The sequence below is a fragment of the Cydia strobilella genome, chromosome 19, assembly GCF_947568885.1.
Source record: "Cydia strobilella chromosome 19, ilCydStro3.1, whole genome shotgun sequence".
NCBI lineage: Eukaryota > Metazoa > Arthropoda > Insecta > Lepidoptera > Tortricidae > Cydia > Cydia strobilella.
The window spans coordinates 7,055,455-7,077,064 of NC_086059.1; the positions used below are offsets into that span (position 1 = coordinate 7,055,455).

The window sequence follows — 21,610 nt, forward strand, 5'->3', positions numbered from 1 at the left end:
TTTTCTTCATACAATATTATTACGTTCTTTTTCGTTCTTTGGTTTATTATTTCATTTTTAATGGGACAAATGGGACAATCTAATAATACGAAGTTGTTACCTAAATTATATGATTGAGGTCTACGTAAAGAGCATAAAATCATTAGAAATATTGGGGTAACAGCAATTCATATACTCTGGAAAACCCAAAGTGACAAAGTGTCAGTAGAAAATGGCGTGAAATTCGAATTTTCTGTGGGATGACAACCCTTCGCAACCACATTTTTAATTTGTTATCTTTTTTTTACTAACGGAAATGGCTTGCAAACTATAGTTCTTATTTTAAATACTTTCAAGTGACTAAATAACGCGTCGTTGGAACGCAGAGGTAACTTTTCTTAGTTTTTTTTTCCTTTTTTTATCGTGAGGGTGGGAATTGAGGGATTACCTAAGCTGGCCAATGTTTTAGAAAGGTTATGGGGTAACCTACAAAGTATTCTGCTTTAGCTTTTTAATGAATGGTATAAATGTTTAAGTGATGATTACAATCATAGGCAATCTTGCCTTGATAATGAATAACCAGTACACCTACCTTAGGATCATATTTATAGTAAAGGCGGTCGCCTGTGATGTAGTGCTCGGGCGGGTAGAAATGCATGTTTTCTGCGAGCGACTCCACATAGTCCGCCGGTTGAGACTCCTCTTCGAAGCGGAAACTTGTCTCTTCTATAGTCTGTGGAATGTAGTTGCATTAGGAAATCAATTTTAGTGACGCCTCAGTAAGTATAAGTAAACATTAGTGTTGGTCTGAACTCAAGTCTCGGTACACTCGTAATTTTATACTTTTTAAGACTCGCTTTTATGAAATTGCGCTTTAAAGACTAAAGCTGAATGGTCAACATTTACATTATTTAAACTCACAACATACCTTTATTTCATCATAAATCCTTTCCGATGGTCCCAAATGTTTCAGCATATTTATGTATGAGAATATTGCTTCTAAAACCTGCAACAGTCAATACAACTTTACATTTCTTAGGACTAGGAGGAGTTAGAATACAACGCCTGTTTTCAGTCCAGATGCAGGTTTTATCCTTCCTATTGCTAATTTGAATATAGAAACAAGCGTGAGCTATTTATCGCTGTTAGAAACAACTCAACTATGATTAGTTACCTCGTCGATGTGATCTAGCCCGTCTTTGGTGAGCACAACCTGTGTAGAGAACAGACTGTACATGGAGGTATAGTCGATGCCGCTTTCCGAGTTGCCCGTATAAATGCCGAGCGCCCACACCCTGTACGAAATAACGATATCAACATTAACGAATAATCGATAGAGCGAAGTTTAGGTATCGACTAGGGATGCACTTTCTTATTTGTATGTCCCAAATGTTGATTAGAAAATATCTTCAATGTTGTTGACCCTATTTTCATTAAAAGCAGGAAAATAAAACTGAAATAGATGTCATATATTAAAGAAAGTGAGGAAGCCAGTGGTGAAGGCCTGCTTCGAACCGGCGTGACGGCGTGAACGTCACGCCGGCCGCCATGAACCCCTAGGCCACCCCGCCACGGCGGAACCAGTCCCAATTTTTCGACTATATGCCATCTTAGCAAGACTAGACGTTTTTGACCAACTCTAAGGGTATCTACTTTAGTTTATAATTTATACACGGTGGCCAAAAAATAAGTGCATTCCCGTTGCCAGGAGGTTTTGGGATTATACTGAGCAACTTTTACTATGGGACCAACCCCGAAATCGCGTAAAAAAATTTGGCTGTTTCATAAATTTTGGCTGTTTCATTTTCTATGGGAGGGTGAATTTCGTGGTTGGTCCAATAGTAAAAGTTGATCAGTATAATCCCAAAGCCTCCTGGCAACGGGAATGCACTTATTTTTGGCCACCCTGTATATAGTGTTGTATTATATATTTCAGTTTATAATATATATATAGTAGCTGTATAAATACAGGAGTACGTTTAAGTGGTTCTACTCATTGGTTCTGTGCGGACGAAGTTGTGAACAATAAACTAGCTTAGTTTATAATTGAGTTAGCAAACTGACTTTTTCCTAAGATATGACAGAAGACTGCCTTTGCCCTCGTGCCCCAACAAATAGGAGATGTACTGGTGAGGCTTCGACTCGTATTCGGAGATCAGGGACCGCATGCTCCATGTTAAATGAACCTGGAAGAAAATATTGCATTTAAACGCACGTGTGAACTTCAATTAGGCATCTGATGTATGATTAAAATTGGTCAGGTTTTCGGATTCACGGCAAATTTTTTGACATTTTAGTGGTATTATCGTTTAGGTCGTGTACCTTTCGTGAGCTGCATTGTCAAATGTATGATGAAAAGATTGAAAAGTCACCTAATAGTGATATCATAAAATGAGGAGGAGTTAACTAACAAAAAAAATATTCGCATAAAAAGTATTAGATTTATACCATAAGTATCATGGCGGTAATTTCATCAAATAAATACCTGCAAAAGACAAATTACTCTAAATCTGGACATCAAGTTAGATCGAGCGCCGGACAACACAATAAATGGGCGCAATACTGGGAAACAAGGGTAAGTTTGGCTAATTCATAGAACTTTAGAAAATTTATCAAGACATTAAACACGTCATACCTACTTACAGATCTATAGGAATTATAATTCGAGATATACGCAGAGGAGAATATAATAACTTCCAAAGCGTTTAACCCAGAAAACTGTGCTCAGCAATTTAGTGTTAGTGGGTTACTTTGTCAATTACCATCAAATTGTATTGTACATAATATGAATGAATGAGCACACCCAGAGAAACATTGTGAAATCTTAGATATTTTATAACAAATTCTGATTGAACTTAAAACCTACGTACTCTGGTAATAATGATGCAGTCAAATGGTTCTATTAAGCTATTTAATGATGGACCTCGGTTTTAGCAACTGTGTCACAAGCAACATAATTGAGCTTAGGCTCGTCGCGCTATCTCCTTGATGCTGTTTTATATAGGCCCAAAAACAAGTGACATTCTCTCTAGACTCACTTCAGTAGTATCGCTGACCGGTTTGACGTAGTAGATGCTCCGGAACTCGGGCGTGACAAGGTCTGGCCGGAACATGTAATCGGTGAAGTCTTCTGCTGGTAGCTTGTTCGAGTGGATTTGACCGAACGTGTTTATAACGTATTTTTCTAACGTATCTAGATCCATTCGAGCCTGAAAAAAATAATACAAACGCCTTTAAAGAGAAAATCTCTGATACTTTTAATTTTGAGAAGTCAAATACTTTATCGAATGTTCAAAACACTCATAATAAATGATACACATCAATCGCACTTACTACTTATAATACTCATTTTAAGGTAATAGTAGTAGTAGTAAACTCTTTATTGTACAAATATACATATTAAAAATTACATGGTACAAATAATAAGATGTACAAAGGCGAACTTATCCCTTTGAGGGATCTCTTCCAGTTAACCTTAATAAATTAGTACTTAATATTAGTAGCGTAGTATTAGTAATTAGTATTAGTACTTTAAACCCCACTGGAAGGCAAGCAGTACTATACTTGAGTAAGTAGTTATTAATACGCCCCAAGCAGAATACAAGATGCGATATAACTATTGAAAACTCTCACACATTCCACATTAAGAGAAAGTTCAATGCATAGATATTGCATACCACCTAGGCGTGCTGCCCACATGGGCATGGGCATGTATAGACTTCTATACATTCTATCCACTAAGTGCATCCTCGTCGCCAATTGATAGATATGTATCTGTTGGGAAATCGCACGATCTTACCCTTCACACAAAGCTCGCCGTTTATAGAGCAATTATTCTGCCTCTGCTGCTCTATGCCTCGCCTCGGAGACATGGTAATACGAGTAGTTAATAAAAACCCCTTTTAAAAATAATAATATTAATAAAATAAAAATAAAAAACGCTTGTCAGGATGTCATCGTCGACGGATACGTCTGGGAGGACATCATCATCTAGCCGGGTAAGTACGTAAAGAAAACACACGCGTCTCGAATGATAGATCGTTTAATACTGTGTGTGTGGCAGCAACACGCACACCATTGAATGGTGCATACATGCATACACAGCAATCTACCTAGTGCAATCACATCACAACTCATTGATAAAAACACATCTTCACCTAAACCGTAAACGTAACCTAATTATTAAATCGTTAATTAATCACTGGGTAAATCGATATAGTGATTAGCGCTTTTCATTTAGTATTTGTACGAAATGTGTTAATAAAATAAATAATATGAAATTAACACTGATCTAATAACCTCCAATTTATAAAATCTATGGCATGATTCTCAAGCTAATTTCTTAATTTACTTCTACGAGTATAAACTTTTGTTTCGCAAGTTATTTAATTTGACCATTTCCTTTAGGCTGCTGCAGCGAAGCTAGTGTGTCACCGCTTAAGCCTGTCTCAATCCTACGTTTAAAGTTTCAGTTACCTGCACGGCGAGCGTCATCCTGTGCGCGCTATAGTGTCGCCTCCTGAAGTCGTGAGCAGCTTTGTGTAGATGGTCATCCTCGACCATGTCCTTAAGGCTCTTGAGGTTGCCCCACGTGAATGTCCGCGCCGGGTGTCCTTTAGGGAACAGGCTGGACAGCAGCTGGTCTTTGCGGTTCGAGTCCGAAGGCGCGGCGATAGCGAACTCTGTAAAAATGGACTGAAATTTAGAAGGATGAGAGTCTAGACTTCAAATACGCTAAGTTTGCACCGACTTGGCAGTGACTACGCATACATATCCCATAGGAGCGCCATATATGTAGTAGCACTTGGTATGAACATGAACTCAGTGTGGCAGGACCCTATTAGAGTTTTGAATGATTCAAGGTTAGTTTCACTAGACTTATATTGACCGGGATATAGACCGTGATTACCTTTTGGGGCATTTCACGTCAAGCGGGCTGCAAAAAAATTGTCAGGTTCTGGATTTTGTTCATAGTTGGATTAATTGGACCTATATGTGAATTAAAAAATTTGGCATCATTACTTTTTTAATATATTGCTTCGTTAACAATTTATACGCATTTGAAAAAACTACAAAATTTGAGGAACGGATTTTTTAAAAAAAATTATTGCAATTCTTTCAGTGGATTTAATTATAACTAAATAGTGATTATTTGAGAATATTAGTTGATTTCTTTGAAAATTTATAAAAAAAGTTTTTTTTATCTTTTTTTCATATAACAAACCGGAAGTTAGTATTAAATATCTTTTTTTTTCCAACTTCGCATTTTTTTATATTTTTTATTTTTACACAATAATGTAGCTTATGGTGTACTAATGTCCTATAAAATTTTTTATAATGGCATCTCGATTGGTTTTGAAGATTCATGAAGTAATTCGAAAGTACTGCGCGACGCTCCGTACTGAGAGGTAGTTCTATGTGGCAGTCTTTAATGGCCAATTACGGGTTTTTTTAATTTTGCGTAACGGAATTAAAGCAATAAACAATATTTCATCGGTTAAGATGTAGAAAAGCTAATGATGTATTATTCAATCGTGCCTTGTAGCGCTATCACTGATCAACCATATCTTGGAACTGAAAACAAAACGTTTATGTTTTAACAAAACGCTAGAGGTAACTTAATAACTATAGCTAGGTTTAGGCGGGGTATGTCACATGCTTAAGAGGTCACTTTCGAGTTAGGTCACGTTCTGAGGACGTCACTTTCTGTACGTCACATTCTGAGTTCGTCACATTCTGAGTACGTCACTTTCTGAGAACACCACTTTCTGAGGCCCTCGCTTTCTGAGTTCGTCACTTTCTGAGTACGTCACTTTTATAGCAAAGTAATATTTAAGCGTATACCTGCATTAACAATGGATACCAGCAATCATATTAGCTGTACGGCATAAAAACGGCCGTATTCCGTACAGCTGTTATGATTGCTGGTATTCATTGTTCATGCAGGTATACGCTTTAATCTTACTAGGCTATAAAAGTGACGTACTCAGAAAGCGAGGGCTTCAGAAAGTGGCGTTCACAGAAAGTGACGTCCTCAGAAAGTGCCGTTCTCAGAAAGTAACGTACTCAGAATGTGACGAGCTCGGAATGCGACAAACTCAGAATGTGACGTACAGAAAGTGACGTCCTCAGAACGTGACCTAACTCGAAAGTGACCTCTTAAGCATGTGACATACCCCGCCTAAACCTAGCTATAGTTATTAAGTTACCTCTAGCGTTTTGTTAAAACATAAACGTTTTGTTTTCAGTTCCAAGATATGGTTGATCAGTGATAGCGCTACAAGGCACGATTGAATAATACATCATTAGCTTTTCTACATCTTAACCGATGAAATATTGTTTATTGCTTTAATTCCGTTACGCAAAAGTAAAAAAACCCGTAATTGGCCATTAAAGACTGCCACATAGAACTACCTCTCAGTACGGAGCGTCGCGCAGTACTTTCGAATTACTTCATGAATCTTCAAAACCAATCGAGATGCCATTATAAAATTTTTTATAGGACATTAGTACACCATAAGCTACATTATTGTGTAAAAATAAAAAATATAAAAAAATGCGAAGTTGGAAAAAAAAAAGATATTTAATACTAACTTCCGGTTTGTTATATGAAAAAAAGATAAAAAAAACTTTTTTTATAAATTTTCAAAGAAATCAACTAATATTCTCAAATAATCCCTATTTAGTTATAATTAAATCCACTGAAAGAATTGCAATAATAATTTTTAAAAAATCCGTTCCTCAAATTTTGTAGTTTTTTCAAATGCGTATAAATTTTTAACGAAGCAATATATTAAAAAAGTAATGATGCCAAATTTTTTAATTCACATATTGGTCCAATTAATCCAACTATGAACAAAATCCAGAACCTGACAATTTTTTTGCTGCCCGCTTGACGTGAAATGCCCCTTTTGTATTGTCACCCGTGAACATGATGCATGTAACTGCGTCCAAATATCGGGAGCTCATAAATAATACAAAAGGTAATCACGGTCTATATCCCGGTCAATATAAGTCTAGGACCCTATTGTCATTGGTCTATGGTTTAGTTTAGTACGAAAACCAAACTCACCGGACTGTATAGCCTCTCGCTCTCTCTGCATGGCTTCTTTCATCATAAGGGGGCTGACGAAGAACTGGCTGAACATGTCCATGGCGTGTGGTAGGTGCTTCTCTTGGATCTCGAAGTAGAATGTCGTCACCTCGCAATCCGTAGAAGCGTTGTCTGAACCTCCCTTTTTCTGTAGACAATGATCAAAATTAAAAGTCGGTTGACTATTCTCTTCAGCTTGATTTATTGCGAAGGTCACATTTATTTTCCTGGTCGTACAGTCTGCAATATCTGCATTAGAAACTTAAGCTATCCATATGAAAAACTGGAATCAAAGCGCGTAAGAGTGGGCAGCGTGTGGGCAGCAAATACGGATAGCACTCAAGTTCGCTATTAGTCCCAAGATGGAGGAATGGGGAGAAGCATGCAAACCCAGCACATCAAATGCATTTTTAGAACAATGTTAAGGTGACTACTTTTACGAGATCAAACCGAACCTCTAGCAGCAATGAGCTTATTGGCATGTTTGTAGTTATGTATAATCGCGATTTGATCTGAGAGAACAGACGTTCTTCAAGAATTTTAATAACAAAACTTCCGTGAGACATAGACATATTAAATATATTAATAACGGGTCACTCATGTGTTTTAAGTCGAAAACGCTCGACATGTTTCACTCCGTACCGAGGAGCGTCATCAGGAGCTTGCGTCGACGGTGACGGACCGACGTTTTCGACTTAAAACACGTGAGTGACCCGTTATTAATATATTTAATATGTTCTTCAAGAATGTTTTGGATCTTAAATTCACCTTGATGAAGGCGTCGAACTCGTTCTCTTTGGGGTACTTCTCGCTGCCCATGAACACCATGTGCTCGACGAAGTGCGCCAGCCCCTGTATGTCGGGCGGGTCGCTGTAGCTGCCCACGCCCACGCACAGCGCGCATGCCGCCTGAAACAATTGAATACTTATAGAACTTACCATAATTAACCTATTTACTATAGCCTCCTCTGAATTTTAGAGGCCCTTATAAAGGCTTTATCCCTAACCGTAATTTTAACTTTGATTAATTAAGTCAAGGTTACTAATTCAAAAACGAAACTAACGATTCTGGGACTTAGGAGGGTAGGACGTATACTTCGCGCAACAATACCGTGGAAGCTAAATGAATCTGTTTCCGCGTCAGTTGCCTTCCTCAGCCTCCGAATCTACGATTTTCGTGTTTAAATTGTTAAATTGTAATATATGGTAAGACGTAGGCTTCTAGCCTGGCGCATCATTCTGTAGCATGTGCGTATTAGTAGCATAATTGAGTTAAGCCTAAGCCGACTCTAAAAGTCGAGCAACTAACTACTACTTTACAAGGTTATGAACTCCGTCAGCTTTAAAACCTTTAAACTCTACTCTACTTGACTGAGATTTTACTTATAACCAGGCATCGTAAACTGCGAGCGAAATCCATTGAAGCACTAGGGTTGTTACTTAGTCAAGTCAAGTAAAAGTACGTCATTTCAATGGATTTTGCTCGCAGTTTACGATGCCTGCTTATAACATTTAATAGTAGTGACGTACGATATGTTACATTCTGATGATCGCAATAACATTCACGTAATAACTTCCCGACACTTTTTTTTCTGTGTGGTCTTATTAGTTAGCACTGCGAATGTTTGTCGTTGTTTGACTACGGTCTGATCATTATTTATAGTCATTTAGGGCCGCTTACAATAACCAAATCTGGCCACAGACCACACTAGTTTTTATGGCTGTTTTTGTCTAAATTACAGCCTGTTTTGCATACAAACAACTAAGTACATATAAGAGGGCACCTCTACAGTTTTTTACAATGTGCGCAGTGTTAACAAGTTCACAAAAACTGGTGATTATGAGAACGATTTAAAGTTGATAACTTCAGGTATTGTCGGAATCTAATAGCAAATCCTGTAACCGAGAGATTGTCACGCAACAGCGTTGGAACCCAAACATTGCGTAAGTAAACAGTACGTAATGCGAGCCAATTGAAAGACCAACTGTGCCACTACCGACAGTGTAGACAGAATTTACAAACTTTTACGGTATTTTTTACTTTACTTGTGTCTAACTAGCTATAAAATAAATATATGACTATATACATGTAATCCATTTGACAATACAATAAATTAGTATTGACCTGATCTGATAATGAGGCGAGGACGCGAGAAATATTACTCTTAGAAAATTATCATGATATCAGCCCTTTATCGCCCACTGCTGAGCATAGGCCTCTCTTCCAGTACGCCACTTGTCCCGGTCCTGAGCTAATCTCATCCAGAAGTGACCCGCAACCTTCCGGATGTCGTCCACCCAACGAGCCGATGGACGCCAGGGGCTTCTTTCATTCGAAAGCGGCCACCATTCCGTTAACATTTTAGTCCACCTGCCATCAGTGATAGCAACATGTCCCGCCCAACTCCATTTTAGTTTGGTAATGGCGAAACCAACGTCTTGCACCTTGGTGCGTCGACGGATCTCGACATTCCTTACTCGATCTTGAAGCTTGATACTTTTTTGATATAGGAGTGTATATTTAGTAATAAAGAGTTCGACTTTTGTTTACCGTTTTAAAACTACATCCATCACATTTATTGTAACTATATGTACGGCTCTAAACAAGAGGTATAAAAATAAATGGCGGATGTAATGAGGAAGACATGTTTTTATTGGTATTACCTATTGTTTATTTAATACAGTGCAAGCATACAGTATTACACTAATTCACTTATACACTAGAAGAATAGATATATAAACGTCAGGAACAACAACAACGTCCGACACAACGTCCCAGACAACAGCACCTTACTCTAATTTGCTGCGCACATATGCAATTATATAGAACTTTAGCCACTCCAACATGAAACTGTTTACATATCCGCATAACAAATCCCAAAATTTTACTAGCCTGCCTACTAATTTTAATGACATGTGTGTAAAGTCAAATTCATCCACAAGAATTAAACCTAAGTCGCGGATTTCGCTAACTCTCTCCAGGGTGACATCATTTAAACTGTATTGATTTAGGAGTGGCGAACGTTTGCGTGAGAAAGTTATGACCCACACACTCCACTCGGTTGCAGCATCGATATCAGCCTGCACTGTCACACTGTCAGCCATACTACTGATACCTCGGAACAGCTTCAGGTCATCAGCAAAAAGCAGGCATTTAGCAGTGCTAATTACGTCAGACAAATCATTTATCATAAGAAGAAACAGCGTAGGCCACAGAGTACTGCCCTGACTTATATACTGACCTATATTGTAGTATCTTTAGCCATCCGTGTCAGTGTCAGGCAATGTTGGTTAACTGACGTTTTGGCACATCATTTGTTTAGCAAATGATTCATTTCCCAACCCATATTTCTTCCTGAAACCGTTTAAAGTTCCGCATTTATAATGAAAACCTGACGCCAAATACATACTACATATTATGTGTCGTTCTCGGTACAACAAGCCGTGATCGTGATAGGCATAAAGATGCATACTATTAAGAATCAACTCAACTTAGAAGGTCGGTAACGTCCCATTTATTACCAATTTATCCCATTTCCCGAAGTGGTATCAAAAATATACCTACTCTAAAGTTTTATTTTCCTTCCATCAGTCAATATCTACCTACAATATAGGTATATGTATAGTAACGAATATTGCGATAAGTAGCGTTTCCATTGCCGCTATTGTACGGTTACGTGATTCAATCACAAGCTGTTATCAACGGAACGTGTGTAACCCTGACCTGAACTAGGTATCGATTTCTAGGCTTTCTTGACTTGGGAATATCTGGAAACTTCTCAATTTCATTTTAACTGCCTTTATAAAGAAGTCCAGTCAGATTAATTATTGTTTTATAAGTATTTTTCTGGTTATATGTACATCGATGTTGCTACACGCTTTTCTAGGTTTCGGTTTTCACTAGCTTAGCTTGTTTATTTATAAAACCACTGCCTTTCTCGACATTTGAAAGAAAAACTACTTACTAGAATATACTTAGTAAAACCGGAATATCCAGCAATGAACTGCAATAATGACACTACATACGTTATAGGCTACGCAAGGTTGGACATAATAACACTGCAATTTCATGACAATCATGACACATCCACTATTTACCAGTTATTTCTATTTTCTACCGTCTTATGCAGTGACTCAAAACCTTTTCAACTAAGAAGTAAGAATTTTGTATCCCATAGTTACAGAAATGACAGTTGCATTGGCCAATATAATAGGTACCCAATCATCCGGTTTTGGACTACTTGTGTAGGTACTAAAATGGACAAATAAGGGAAATCTAATTTTACTATCTGAAATACAGGGGGAAATTGTTTATGTGATACGATAAGTGATATATATACATATATATACGCGACTGTATTTTTGTCGACTGTTGTTTATTACTGTAACTTTTGTTACGAGAGCAACCCTGAAATCGAAAAAAAACATCGCCCATTGTTAAAAGTTGATCATAGAAATGAGTACAATCGCGTACCTACTTATATTTATCTTGCATCACGTAAAATGTCACCCAGTATAAAAAACACTCTAAATGATTAGGTATTTATTAGTAGGTTAGTGTCAAGAATAAACTTGTACAAAAATGTATTCAATAGCAATACATTTTTGTACAAGTTTATTCTGATGGCGGTTATCATAACTTAATCCTTTCGCAGCCCAATGGTTGCTAACTCCCGGTTTAAAAATACATGCAAAATGTTTTCTAAAGCCTTAATTAGTTGCGGCATGAAAAGAGCCGAAAGATAATTAGTCTGACATGATATGTCTAACATCTAAAGGTGGCAAGCTGCATAAATCGTCTTCGTACCTGTACCTGGAGCGAACATAGCTTACCTACCTACTTATTTGGTATAAATGTTGGAACCTTGATTTCAAGATTTCTACGCAGCTACTCGTATGGAGGGAAATGGAGTAGTAGAGTCGAGTAACAGATATTCACGTTTCGCCATATCATACGGCTATTAGTCGGTATAAATAGTCAATTTACGGTTTCGCTCAATGTTCATTTATAATAGCCTTAATTTTACTTTACTAATAGTATACGATACTATTTATTAATCCTGCAAAATATTTACTTGGAATAACCCATTTTAGACACACGACACCGGGTACTTTTGAAAAAGTCAAAATTGATTTGTTACCTATATTCGAAACCGTGCACAGAACTACAGTATAAGTAGGTACATACCGTATACAAGGTGCCCACAAAAAATCCGACCCACTTTAACCACGTATTCTTAACGGCATTTGTCTTTGTTCGTATATTACCCTAGGTCATGCTCCGCTAAGATAGCAACAATCGACAAATGAGAGCGACTGACGTACTTATGGGAATCGATAGAATACGAGTAGGATGAGTCAGCCATAATTATTTTGATTTTATAATTCGGTGGCTATGCCTAAACGCTACATAATTAAGCATCGAAATCTCTACTATGGCTAAAGTTCTTCGGGTTACTCCCTCCCACGGTGTATACTGAAAAAGTTTAAGCCCTAATTACCCTATGATATGCTGCAACCTACGGCGATAGTCTGAGAGGTCATACCGTATCGAGAGTTAGGCCGTGAAAGAAATCCTTGCAGCGCTTTATACATATTCTCTTGAAGAATTTCTTTAGAACGCGTTTGGACCGACGCACCTGCCGAGATGCATAGAGTTAATGTAATAATATAAATACCTACAGCCAAGATCGAAAATATGTATCTGTACAGATACACAGCTAGGATTTCCCCTGTGACATGTCAGGATCTTTGGTCCTATGTCAGGATTGCGGGGGGACTTGGCGAGTGTCAGATCTTTGGTCCTATGTCAGGATTGCGGGGGGACTTGGCGAGTGTCAGATCTTTGGTAATATGTCAGGATTGCGGGGGGACTTGGCGAGTCAGAGTTTTTTAGAAACCCCAAGTGACCACTAGAAGCTAACTAAAAGTTTAGAGTTGAGCAGGAAAGGGAAGGTTAATTATGCTGTAGCTACAACATATGGTGGCGAATTAGGAGGCTAGTGACCCACTGGGCCATTTTTGGAGAACTGAACGTTTAGGAATTGACATCATCATCATTGGCCACATCATCTGTAGTAGATGCTTGTTGCGGCGCTTGTGGGTTTATGGGGCACCGGGGTTGATGGCTATAAAGTCCTATCGCAGCGCGGCATTTCTTGCCACATCGATCGCACACAAAACGCGAGTCCGCAGGAGGTGGTAGAGCACGACGAAGACTTTTCTGCTTAAGGTTTTCCAGCCAGTCATCGTCGTGCCTTGATGTTCCGACTTTAATGTCGTGACGCCATTCCGGTCTCATTTCGGCACGTTTCTGCCAACCGTGGGTCCGAATGCCAAAACTGTCCAAGTCCCGCTTACAGGAGTCCTTAAACCGTAGAGGATAATAAAGCAAGAGTGAATAAAATAAGCCTGACTAATATTACTGACGAGTGAAGACCACACATTTAATCCCAGGATAATTAACATACCTACCTATTTTCCACGCCGTAGGTGGTGGTCGCTTTTAGTTTCCCCTCGATGCTTTCCACACGTATTAAATACCCACGCCAATAAAACTGGGTGAAAGTAACACATGATGCCACGACGTTATCAAAGTGCTTTTAATGTGAGTTTTCAAACAGGAATAGTTAGCCACGCTAACCATAGCTGTAGGTAAGGCGTGACACATTTATACCGGATGGAGAAATCAAAAACATTATTAAATACCTATTTACCAAGTCATTCGATTCTTCATTATCTTTAAACAAGTGTCTGTCATAAAATGTTTGACAGGAACTTATTGCAGTCTATTAAGATACTTTCCCAAACATTTTATCGACACGATAGGTACTAACGAGTCTTAACGACAGGCTAACAATATTTTATCGAGTTCCTTTGGCGACCTTCCGGCTTACTGATAACATAATATTGCATCGTTATGAAAGCAACAAATGCACACATTTTACGTAAGTAATAAAAACAGGATAACTTTTTTAGTTTAGCAACGATGGCTGATGAGCCAGGTTATGACCCACATGCGAGTTTTACCTCCTCAAAAAAGTGCCCTCGGACGTGAGAATTAACAGTAAGCGATAACTATTAATTATGTAATCATGATAAATATCGATTACGAATTGGTTTTTGTTTGCATTTAAAAATTTGAGAATCGGGCATGGTTACTAAAAGTTGCACTGAACTTATAATAAACTACAGAAAAAAATAACCCCCCAATCTTCTCATACGTAGAAATCGTATGCAAGAATGCATACCACACTCATTTGCTGACTGTGACTAAATATACCTACAATTCTAATAGGATACGGCGCTAATACGCGAACATGACTTCTACACGCTCCAAGTACGAGCGGCTACTCGTAAAGCTTTTAAAATAAATACGTGGCCGGCATATAATATCTAAATCGGCAGCTAAAATCGTAATTTCGTTATCTGCGTCTATCGCGCGGATTTCGCGGTAGGCCCTCTGAGCCATCTTGCAATAAGATCACTGCCACGACGATACATGACGATATGCTCCAGCAAGACCACAAAGCCGTACAGTCACCTGCAATAATATGTTACACAACGAAGGCCGCTAACATATCTGACACGATCTTATTTGTAGAGTGATAAGAGCGTGTCACATATTTTTGCGGCCTTCGAAGAGTAACATATTATTGCAGGTGACTGTACCTTTACCGGGCATTAGGTATACGATGGCCCAGCGCTGGACCAGCGAGATGGCCATGCCATGGTTGAGAGGGTTTAATTAAACTCGAAATTGGTTTTAAAATTGTGAATTATTGAAGGTTGAGTTTGTAAGATTATTTATGTATTATTCGCAGAAACGGAACATTTCAAAGAGCATATAAAATACATACTTCATTATCGTACATATTCATTCAGGTTTTGCCTCATAAATAGCGTTAGACTGCTCAACAAAACATTCCAACTAGTAGGTAGGTAACTATAATTTATCAACAACTTGTTTAACATACTTGTGCCGGAAAACAGGTTTTAGTGAAAGCAATAGATAAATACGGAAAATATTTATATTATTGGCATTATAAAACTAACATGTCATAATTAATTGGTATTAGACTTGGTTAGACAAAAAAATATAAAGTCCAACATAATATTTTGGATCTTATATCGTTAAGTTTAAGGTTTATAATCATTTATTCCCGAGTGTGATCAGTGGAGCATTACACAGCATAAAGTTGAAAAATAAACAAGAATAACAGTAGGCTCACTTCGTACAAAGTGCGTCTAGTCGTAATAATAAAGAAGTACCGTTAATTAACGGAGTGAAAATGGAAATTAACATTTGCATAAAATAGCATGATGTATGACATGCTATATCTAATGATTTAAATATCGAATCTTAAAAAAATAAGAAATATAATCTCATTTATTCTTGAAATAAAAACCGTATTTGAAATAATTTGCATGTCCATAAAAAAGCAAATAAACGATCCGAACCTTATGCTGGCACACACTTTGCCATGGCATTTAAGCAAAAAATGGAAACGTCACTTATTTTGCGATTTTAAGAAAGGAAGAAATGTTACGTTCTTAACGTTACATGAGTATGTCAGCAAATAGAAGAAGTGCTGCTGAAATAGATTGTACAACAAAGGCCAGCGATCCAGTTTTACCCGAGGCAATTTATTGGTCCGAGCGCAGCGAGGAATATTGTAGGTTATTTTACCCATGGTATAATAATATACTCCGCCTGGTACTCTCTTCCGAGACTCGCGAACCACGTGACTGACACAAGCCTACGTCATCGTGAACCTTTTAACAGCACGATGACGTAGGCTTGTGTCAGTCACGTGGTTCGCGAGTCTCGGAAGAGAGTAACCTTGATTTTATCATGCCATGATTTTACCGTATTTATTCAAGACTAAAGAAAATTGTAATCGGGCCGGCCGGGGGCGCGGGGCACGCCGGTCGGGAGCGCGCCGGTCAAGGGCGCGCCGGCAGGGCTGGCAGTGTGCATGGCAGATTTTGGACTTTATTGCTAAGTCAATAAGGGTCGCAATAGATGATTTTACTTTATGCTCTAGAAAATAATAAGCAGCTTTATGTCGTCTACGCACGACTTAAAATCGAATTTTACGAGCATGAGAAGTGAAATAGTAGATTGTTACCCAAGGGATGAAATGATGCCTTTCCCCCAAGTTAAACACTCTACTTTTCATTTCAAATACGAGGAAAGTAAAATGCGTGTTTTTTTTTTAACATGATTGTATAATTTATTATAGTATTTCTTGAGGGTACTTTAAATTAACAATTTAGGCGAAAGTATCGTTATTTACGGAATGGGGAGTTAAAAATCATTGTACATTATATAACAAATCAGCAATATATAGCAAATTTCAATTGTTTATCGTAAAAAAATTAAAAAACGTACATGGAACTAAAAATGCTCTAGTGCAGAAACGTATCATTTTCTGCACACCTTTTAGAACAATAATGACCCTCTTTCAGAGCATTAGAAATGAAAAATCAATTTTTACAAGTCAGTGCAAAGTAGTGCCAACTGTAGTGAAAAAGATAAAAGGTGTCCCTACTTTTCACTTGACAGCGCGAAGCAAAGGAGGGAAACATGATCAGTCTATGTATGAATGTTAGTGCCTCTGTGGTAATCTAGAGACCAAACGCGTGAGCCATTGATGATTCTTATGTCAATCAATTTGTCTAAGTTGACAATCAGACGCCATATTGTAAAAAGAAAAAAAATAAACATGCTATATTTAAAAATCTACTTCAGCTGTCTAAGATACCTAAGTTTTCATTTAAAAAAAAATAGGGAAATGGTATTTTTCAAAATATGAATATACTCGTACTGATTTAACTAGAAATTAAGATGTTCTGTCAAGTAGACCTTCTGTATTTATTTGTTTAGTGTACAGTCAAATAAGTGGACATGCCTGTATTAACATTGTTGAATAATCAATGTGATCTGATCTATTTACTATGAAGGTTGACTTTTTGTTATACAACATTAATTGTATACATTAATTGTAAACATAACATTATTTGGTAATTGTTTTAAGTGCACACTTCAGCATGGTCTTGGTCTTGCTTTTAAAAATAGTATCATGATATAACTAGTTGCCGTAAATTACATTTAAATTATATTGATTTAAGCTAACACGATTTTTACTCATAATTTCGTTTTTTCCGCGACCGCTGCAGGGGACCATCGAGTGCGCCGACTTCTGGCCGAAGGGTGTCTTGTTTCGGAGGTTCCGGGGCAAACTGCCGAATCCGACACAAGACCAGACGATTCAACAGAGCCACGCCGTATTGTATTGTATTGTAGTTCGGGCGATTTTCCGCAACTCGACGACTGGCGCCTATTTTGCGTGACATGGGGGTGGACTAGTCCTGCCAGCCCAGCTCCTCGAGGAAACCTATCAAACCTTTGATGTTGAGTAGGACCTCGGGGAGGTCTCTCGGGGATCCGAGATGTTTTGCCCTGTATGGGGCCACTCCGCTGCACTCCAGCACCACGTGAGAGGCTGTTTCTTCTGTCTCCATGCATCCTCTGCATAGGGGACTGTCTGTGACACCTGTTATAAAAAGATGTTTGTTAAATAGTCCATGACCTGTTATGACACTGGTTACCATGCTCAGTCGGGTCTTTCCTAATTGAAGGAGCACCCTTGTGAGCTTTCCGTTGATGCCAGGCATGGCTTGTTTGGCCTGTCTGCATCCAGTCTGGTTTAGCCAATGTTCTGTGTGTAGTTTCCCTGTACGTGCCAGCAGCATTGAACGTACCTTGCTAAACGGTATCGGGAGGATCGGTTCTGGGCCAATCGCTCCCGCACTCGATCCTTGCCTGGCAAGCTCGTCCGCAGCATCGTTACCCCGGGATCCGCTGTGTCCTTTGATCCATTGTAGGGTGATCTTATTGTTATGACATACCTCCATTAGTCGTTCGTGGCATTCGTGTATAAGTTTGGATGTGACTATATGGCTTTTTAGAGCCATCAAGACTGCTCTACTGTCGGAGAGTATGCGGATGGAGGATCCTACTACCTTCCTTGCAGTAATGGCAGCCGCCGCGTTTATGATGCCCATGCACTCAGCCTGGAATACCGAGTTATGGGCTCCTAGCGGAGTGGTGATTGACATGTTCAGGTCTTCTGAGAAGGTTCCAGAGCCCGATCCGCTGTCTGTTTTGGACCCATCAGTGAAGATTCTGAGCTCCCGAGGATTGAGTCCTTCGTAATTGTCGTCCTCGTATAACTGTATTTTGTACCTTTTGTCGAAGATAGCTTGTTTATGAATCCGATCCGTGCCCGAATTGAGCACTGGAAATTCGTCATATACCTTATCCAGGCAAGTTGTGTGAAGAGCTCCTATGATGTTGGACCATATGTTAAGGGCTCGCAGCCTTACCGCTGAGAGACTGGCCTCTTGTTGTATGTGTAGGTGCAGCGGTGGAAGGCTTAACATGACCTCCATGGCTGCAGTCGGTGTGGACCTCGTACAGCCAGTGGTGGCCGCGCATGCGAGCCTTTGGAGTCTTTGTAGCTTGTCTCGTACGTTGCCTAGGTTTGTTCTTGGCCACCAAACCAGAGCACCGTAACAGAGTAAGGGGCGGATTATGGTCTTATAGAGCCAGAGAGTAATTTTTGGGTTGAGTCCCCACCTCTTACCAATCATCCTTCTGCATTGCCAAAAGACAACTCCCGCCTTGTCTATACGTTTGTTGATGTGATTGTTCCAGTTGAGTTTACTGTCGAGAGTTAGCCCTAAGTACTTAACTTCATCGGTCAGCTGTAGCTCGGTTTGGAAAAGTGTTGGTCTGGTAAAGTTGCCAAGCGCTCTTTTATTGGTGAACATTACCATTTCTGTTTTGGTGGGGTTGACTGATAGGTCGAATTCTCTACACCAGCGTTCTACAATCCGAAGAGCAGCCTGGGTGAGATCGCAGACTGTACTGGCAAATTTACCTGATATTAATATTGCCAGATCATCAGCGTAGCCTATTGTGTAGAAGTGTTTCTCGTTCAGTTTGGTTATAAGGTTGTTGACTACTAGGTTCCACAGCAGAGGTGACAGGACTCCCCCTTGAGGGCATCCTCGCACCGCCGCCACGGCCTGCGGTTCACCTGCATACCTTATAGTTCTTTTGTTTAGCATGTTCATAATCCACTTTGTTAGTCCGGGTTCCGCGCCGTGGCTATCCAAGGCATTCCCTATGCTGGTAAAGTGGGTCTTGTCGAAAGCGCCCTCGATGTCAATGAAGGTGCCAAGGCACAGTTCTTTGGCATGGATGGCTCTCTCAATGCGGCTGACGACCATGTGTAGTGCCGATTCTGTGGATTTACCTGAGCTGTACGCGTGCTGCGTGCCACGCCGTTTTGTCGCCTAAATAGTTTTTAGTTTTTAAGTTTATAAAATGCATATATATGTTAGTCTGTAAGGTATTTGAAATATGGGCCTTGTTGCCTGATTTAAATTTTTAAATAAATAATTTTAAACTAACACGGGACTTGATCGCGTAAAAACTTATGTTTATTTATGGCCTGACGTTTTGAACGTTACGTTACGTTCGTGGTCACAGGCAGACTGGCGAGAAATTGTATCAACATCTTCTTGCCGCGCGGGTTTGGCGAACTACCTGCACTTGATCTTTATTATTTACTTGTACGCTAGGGTTGTCACTTTGCCTACACACAACACTCTGTTGTTAAGTGCGGTCTGAGGGACAGAAATGTGTGATATACCTAAACTAGATTTAGCTGTTTTATTTCTTTTAACTTTGTTAATTAAGTCTGATGTTTTATGGGGCGACATATTCATTCACTCGAAAAAGCCCTTCCGATGGTATGCCTTTTTTGCTGCCTTGCCATTTTTCAGGATAACATGAGTTTAGATGTTATTATATCGCGATATTATCACCGAAATTCGGGAGAGCATATGTGCTTACGTACCTGACAAATCCAGACTGGTTTTGTAGGGGTACCCTCATATTTCAATACACTACATGCCTTCCCCTCGAGATAGTTCACTAAAACTAACTTTCACTAATCACTGATAGTTCACTAACACTAAGTTTCACTGTTCATTGGTAATTCACTAATACTATTCAATTGTCTGTTACAAGGTCCTTACACTCTATCATATATATTTATACTAAAACTATCATCGTTCATCGTCTACAAGTCTTGGTTTGAATCTTCAGTCTGTTCATAATCAGACTCTGACAGACTCTCATAGGCATCTAGGGCTAATCTCTTGGCTTCCATGTTTTGTGGTGATGAAGGTGATCTTGTTCGTTTGTTGGTTGGCGGTATGCGTTGTTGGCTCTGGTTAAACGTATAATCCTGAGGCCCAGAAACCCCTATGATATCAGCCCACTGTGAGGCCGGTGGAGTAGCATTTACTTTTACATTAATATCCTCATCCTCATCACTATCTTCACATGTTTTATTCACCTCCGTGTCCTGTAAAACTTCACGACCAGTATCTTCCGATGTATTCTGGCGGATATCTCTCGCCTCTCCCCCATGACCTTGTATCTGATTAATATGTCTTTTCATCAGCTTCCCATTCCATCTTATTATATACCTACAAATGCCTTGTCTCTTCTCTATGACTCCTTTCAACCAGCGTGGTCCTGAACTGTAATTCCGGAAATACACTGTCTGTCCCGTTTGAAATGAACGTACTTCAGTGTTTTCATTCTCCTCGCATACTTCCACTTTCTCTTGATTCTTAAAAGTGAGAGGATTTAAGTGGTCAAACTTTGTTCTGAAACGTCTATTATTCAAAAGTTCCGCCGGTGATTTGTCGCTAGTACTATTTGGTGTAGTACGTAACCCATAAAGTATTGTAGGTAATTTAACGTGCCATGGGAGTGTCGACTGTTTCCTCAATTTATTTTTAACTGTTTGAACCGTCCTCTCGGCCTGTCCATTAGACGCCGGATGGTAAGGTGGTGTCAACACTTGTCTTATCCCATTTGTTGATAGGAATTCTTTAAAGTGATCTGAAATAAAACTTCTGCCATTATCACTGACCAAGGTGTCTGGTAACCCTTGTTCTGCAAATATATCCCTTAATACATTTATTAATGTCAATGAACTCATATCCGGAACAATCTTAACTTCAGGCCATTTTGAATAAGCATCGATCAGTATGAGAAATGTTTTACCTTGAAATGGGCCCGCATAATCAACATGCAACCGTGACCAAGCCTTCTCCGGTCTTATCCACTTATGGCTCACTTGGGAAGGCATATTCCTGTTTTCAGCACAGGTTTCGCATCTTTTAACCAAATTCTCAATTTCTTTGTCTATGGCCGGCCACCAAAAATAACTTCGGGCTAAGGCTTTTGTTATTACTATTCCGTCATGATTGGAGTGTAATTCTTGTAGGATATATGGTCTCATTTTGACTGGTATAATTACCCGATTACCCCACAAAACACAATTTTTATACTCTGACATCTCATTTCGTTTCTGCCAGTACACTTTATATTCTACATCCACTTTGCTAGGCCACCCGTTCCGAATCCAGTATAATATTTTGCTCAGT

General features: G+C 39.1%; 2 protein-coding genes across 2 annotated transcripts in view; one reads left to right on the plus strand and one right to left on the minus strand.

Annotated features, from left to right (window-relative positions):
- LOC134750122 (apyrase-like) overlaps positions 1–21,610 on the plus strand; it is a 91,864-nt gene that overhangs the window by 22,838 nt on the left and 47,416 nt on the right. The window lies entirely within an intron of this gene.
- The window catches only part of LOC134750114 (nardilysin-like), a 41,622-nt gene that overhangs the window by 13,760 nt on the left and 6,252 nt on the right, over positions 1–21,610 (minus strand). The window contains exons 3-10 of the mRNA XM_063685212.1: positions 7,841–7,981; positions 7,052–7,220; positions 4,456–4,661; positions 3,018–3,188; positions 2,044–2,165; positions 1,154–1,274; positions 908–985; positions 572–712 (exon numbers count right to left, since the gene is read on the minus strand). Coding sequence (XP_063541282.1) covers positions 572–712; positions 908–985; positions 1,154–1,274; positions 2,044–2,165; positions 3,018–3,188; positions 4,456–4,661; positions 7,052–7,220; positions 7,841–7,981 — 1,149 coding nt within the window. The remainder of the gene's footprint in view (positions 1–571; positions 713–907; positions 986–1,153; positions 1,275–2,043; positions 2,166–3,017; positions 3,189–4,455; positions 4,662–7,051; positions 7,221–7,840; positions 7,982–21,610) is intronic.